The sequence below is a fragment of the Schistosoma mansoni genome, assembly GCF_000237925.1.
Source record: "Schistosoma mansoni, WGS project CABG00000000 data, supercontig 0080, strain Puerto Rico, whole genome shotgun sequence".
Taxonomy (NCBI): Eukaryota; Metazoa; Platyhelminthes; class Trematoda; order Strigeidida; family Schistosomatidae; genus Schistosoma; species Schistosoma mansoni.
Window position 1 is genome coordinate 1,466,434 of NW_017386030.1, and position 3,719 is coordinate 1,470,152.

General features: G+C 35.3%; 1 protein-coding gene across 1 annotated transcript in view; it reads left to right on the plus strand.

Moving 5' to 3' along the window:
* The window catches only part of Smp_212490 (sec31-related protein), a gene marked incomplete at both ends in the record, with an annotated part of 48,255 nt that overhangs the window by 36,086 nt on the left and 8,450 nt on the right, over positions 1-3,719 (plus strand). Inside the window, 2 exons of the mRNA XM_018790523.1 lie at positions 958-1,305; positions 3,351-3,652. Of these exons, the coding sequence (XP_018646251.1) occupies positions 958-1,305; positions 3,351-3,652 (650 nt within the window). The remainder of the gene's footprint in view (positions 1-957; positions 1,306-3,350; positions 3,653-3,719) is intronic.

Consider the following 3,719-nt stretch of genomic DNA (forward strand, 5'->3'; position numbering starts at 1 on the left):
CAGCCTCTGCAATATGAATCGTTGTATTTCAAACATACTGAGTTTATATACCAATCAAACAGACCTTATCGTACCATAAAATAAGAAACAACATTTTTACAAGATTCAGCCAAATGTGGCTGTGAATAAGGGAGATAGTAGATGATAGACAGAGCATAATTCAGGAATGGTAAATCATATAACAATAGTTTATAGGTCAAAATAAGGCTCGTAATAAGGGGGACATAAATATGAACAGTTTGGTTAGTTAGCAATTATACGATAAAAAATATATACATAGTATTAGTCCATAAATGGATCTCAAAGTTGCCATTTACTATTCTTATCGAGACATAGCAAAGAGTGGATGCACCTTCATCATTGCAAACGATTTTGAGCTATGTCATTCAAGGTCTCTAAACATCGATTGATATCATCTCGAGGATCCCAACCAGGTAGTCTACACCTACCAACATGGCTCAATCCAATTGTCAGTGACTTCATGGATTTGTGCCACATTTTGATCTGGCCGGTCATAGCTTTCTTCCAACCTACTCCTACACCATAAAACATTGTACGTCGGGACAGTCTTATGAGTAATATAGTTATAATACATAAAACTCTAGTTGGCGCCAGCAAATAGTTTGAAGTGTTGAGATGTTTGTGATCCATCAACTGAAGTCTGAACTGTGCTTGCGAAAACTATATAATGAAATTTGCATTTTTTTTAAAGAGTATTTTTTCTTCATTTCATATTTGCAATTATTATTATTATTTTAATAGTTGAGATCATGAGTCAATTGAAGGTAGATCACCATTGGAAAACCTGGAAGCACTGTACGTCGGTTTCGTCCAAGTTTTCCATGATGGTCTACCTTCAATTGATTCATGATCTCAACTATTAAAATATTACTATAATATCCACAAAACCCCCTTCTGATATTCTTCTTCTTCGTCTTCTTTGATTTCATTATTTAGCCATTAGCATTACTACTACTCTTCTTATTTCGTTTATCTTCTTCTTCTAATGGAATGGATCATCATTATACATATAAATCAAGTAAATTATTAATTCATCTTGCTATATGGTTAACGGAGATTAGATTTATTGGAGTCAATAATGATGATAATGAATCAAATAAAAATTATAATTTAATTGCTTTTAATTTATTAACAAAAACTATATCAACTATTGAATTATATTCCCAAACAATGAATCATTTAATTGATTTAAGACATCGTCTATGGTGTAATCTAAGTATGGAAGAACAACAACAGCAAATATTATCTACTGAATTATCACAACCATTTCTATGTCCATATCCAGTAAGTGTTATGCGTCGAATTTTTTAATGTTTTATTTTTATAAGTATATAAGTATATCTAAGTCAACTGTCGAATGACCTCTCCAAATTCCGTGGTACGGTCGAGAGTGGGGAGAGTCCACTCTCCCTCTCCAAATGCTCTCACATGGTCACGCGAATATATAGCCTCTGCCAGGGAAGTCCTACTCATTGCCTTCTCATGGAGGGGGTGTTGTTTACGAAAGTGAGAGGACGAAAAGCGAATGTCCGGCACTTTAACAGGGTTGGTGGACACGGAGGGTCCACCTAGTGGAGTTGGGAAACCCTCATTCCAAACCAATGATGCACATGGGCTCCAGTATCCTGAGGAAACAAATGGCGCATGAACCAATTGTTGGTCACCGGCTACCATGGGACTGCATCTCCTCACGATGCTCCACTGTCTTGTGGATCAGACCTTTAGGTCAAAGGCTCGGGGTGTGGTCCCCTAAGAAAACCACCTTCTTCGGTTTGGGCACCCGGGTAGTATCACAGCCCCCACACAAATCAAATGAGATTTGTGAGGCGCATATATATCTGGTGCCCGTTGGTACCAATATATATCTGTTTAAATAAAATAAATAAATATATACCCATCTCTCCTATTATCAACTAGTGAGTTTATATAAATTGAATGCGATGAAAATCGCCTGTTCTTTAAGAATTAATAATAAAACAACCATTGACAACTAGGGATAACTAGAAGTCTATTGCGTCTTTATGTGAAATCCTTTGTCAGTACATATCCATGTCTTCACTGGAGACCTAACGCACGACCTTCAGATTGCGTGATAACCTGGTGATTTAAGTTAGGCATGTACATCAATAGATACTGACTTAGTGCTATGGAGATTAAACACTCACCACTAGGTCTGATGTCATGTATCCGATCCTCTTTGATTGAGTTGTCGACGAGTGAAACTAATAAATGTCATGCTATGATATAACATCTATCAAGTGCTCTCTCATTTTCAATGATGTTTCGGCCTTTTGTTTTGCGTATCTTTCGTTCTAATGACCGTATTACATAAATCCCAGTGGTGTTTAAGTTTCGGATGACAATACGAAAAGGTGACTACAGTCTATCATTGTACAACTTAGGTCACAGAGTTTCCAAGCACACAAAGAGAATAAAAACAAAAATGCGAATACTGAAGAATGAATAGGACTTAAGATGCATGCATATATATATCAGCAAAGTAATGAGCGACTTACTAGGTAACATGTAAAGTAGTGAGTGAAACGTTGGTGTAGGCTGTAGCACTTGATCAAGTATACAATAATACAGCGAGATGAAATCTTCAGGTCAGATTTCACAGTAGTAGAGACAGCAACAGGATTAAGACGAATAAAAATGATTAGGGAGGGGAAATACAGTTCGAAGAAATATTAATTAGTGAGATAATGGAAAAAAAATTTTAAAGAACTTAGAAATTTAGGACCTAAGAGAAGATCAACAGGGAATCCACGTGTGTCACTGCTGTCAATTCTGCTCCCTGACATTGAAAGACTATACTCATTGTTTTTGATAATCACCCAGAACCTAGCCAGTTAGTACGCACCTACGTACTTACTTACATGGCGCAGTTTAACCATCTCGGTCAATAAAGATTCACTACCTCGTCTATTGATTAGCCATACTTAGTACTCTGCCTCGAACCTAAGAACTGCTAATTCAACTGCCCCAAAATATACAAGTAGTGCTTCTAAAACACCATGGAAAAATACTAGTAACCTGTGAATATCCTCTATTCTTAAAGACTAAGTTTCACAGCTTTAAAGAAGAACAGAGTGAATATCTTATCTACGTCACAAGTGACATAAGTTGGCAAAAACTAACCAACCTTTCATCAGACACCAACTCACCTCGTCTGATAGGATTTCCAAGATCAATGAAGTCATGGACTGAAATGACAGATTGTGATCAAACATCAAATGGAACATCCATATAACCGTTGGATACAGAATTGTATTCTTGCTGGTTTCTGACTTATATCCATATGTATATATATTTGTTTCTTTTGTTAGCATATACAATGTCATTGTGGTCTATCAAAGGCTAATTCATCCACGGAAATACAATCATCTTTATTTGTTAAAACAACTAATAATAAGAACTATTATTATCAACAACAACAACAACAATCATTTAATTATCCGTCTTTATCTAATCGTCAAACAATACAGTACACATATCAGTCAAATATAAATCAAAATAATCTGAATAGTTTCAATTATCCAACTATTTCTTCATCTTCTTCTAATTGTTTATCGTTTAATGATAATATTGTTAGTGTACAGACTAGTACATCTAGACAAAATCAATCTACGTAAGTTGTGAATATTTACATATATTATTATATATAGTTGAAATCATAAATCAATTGTAGCTAGACC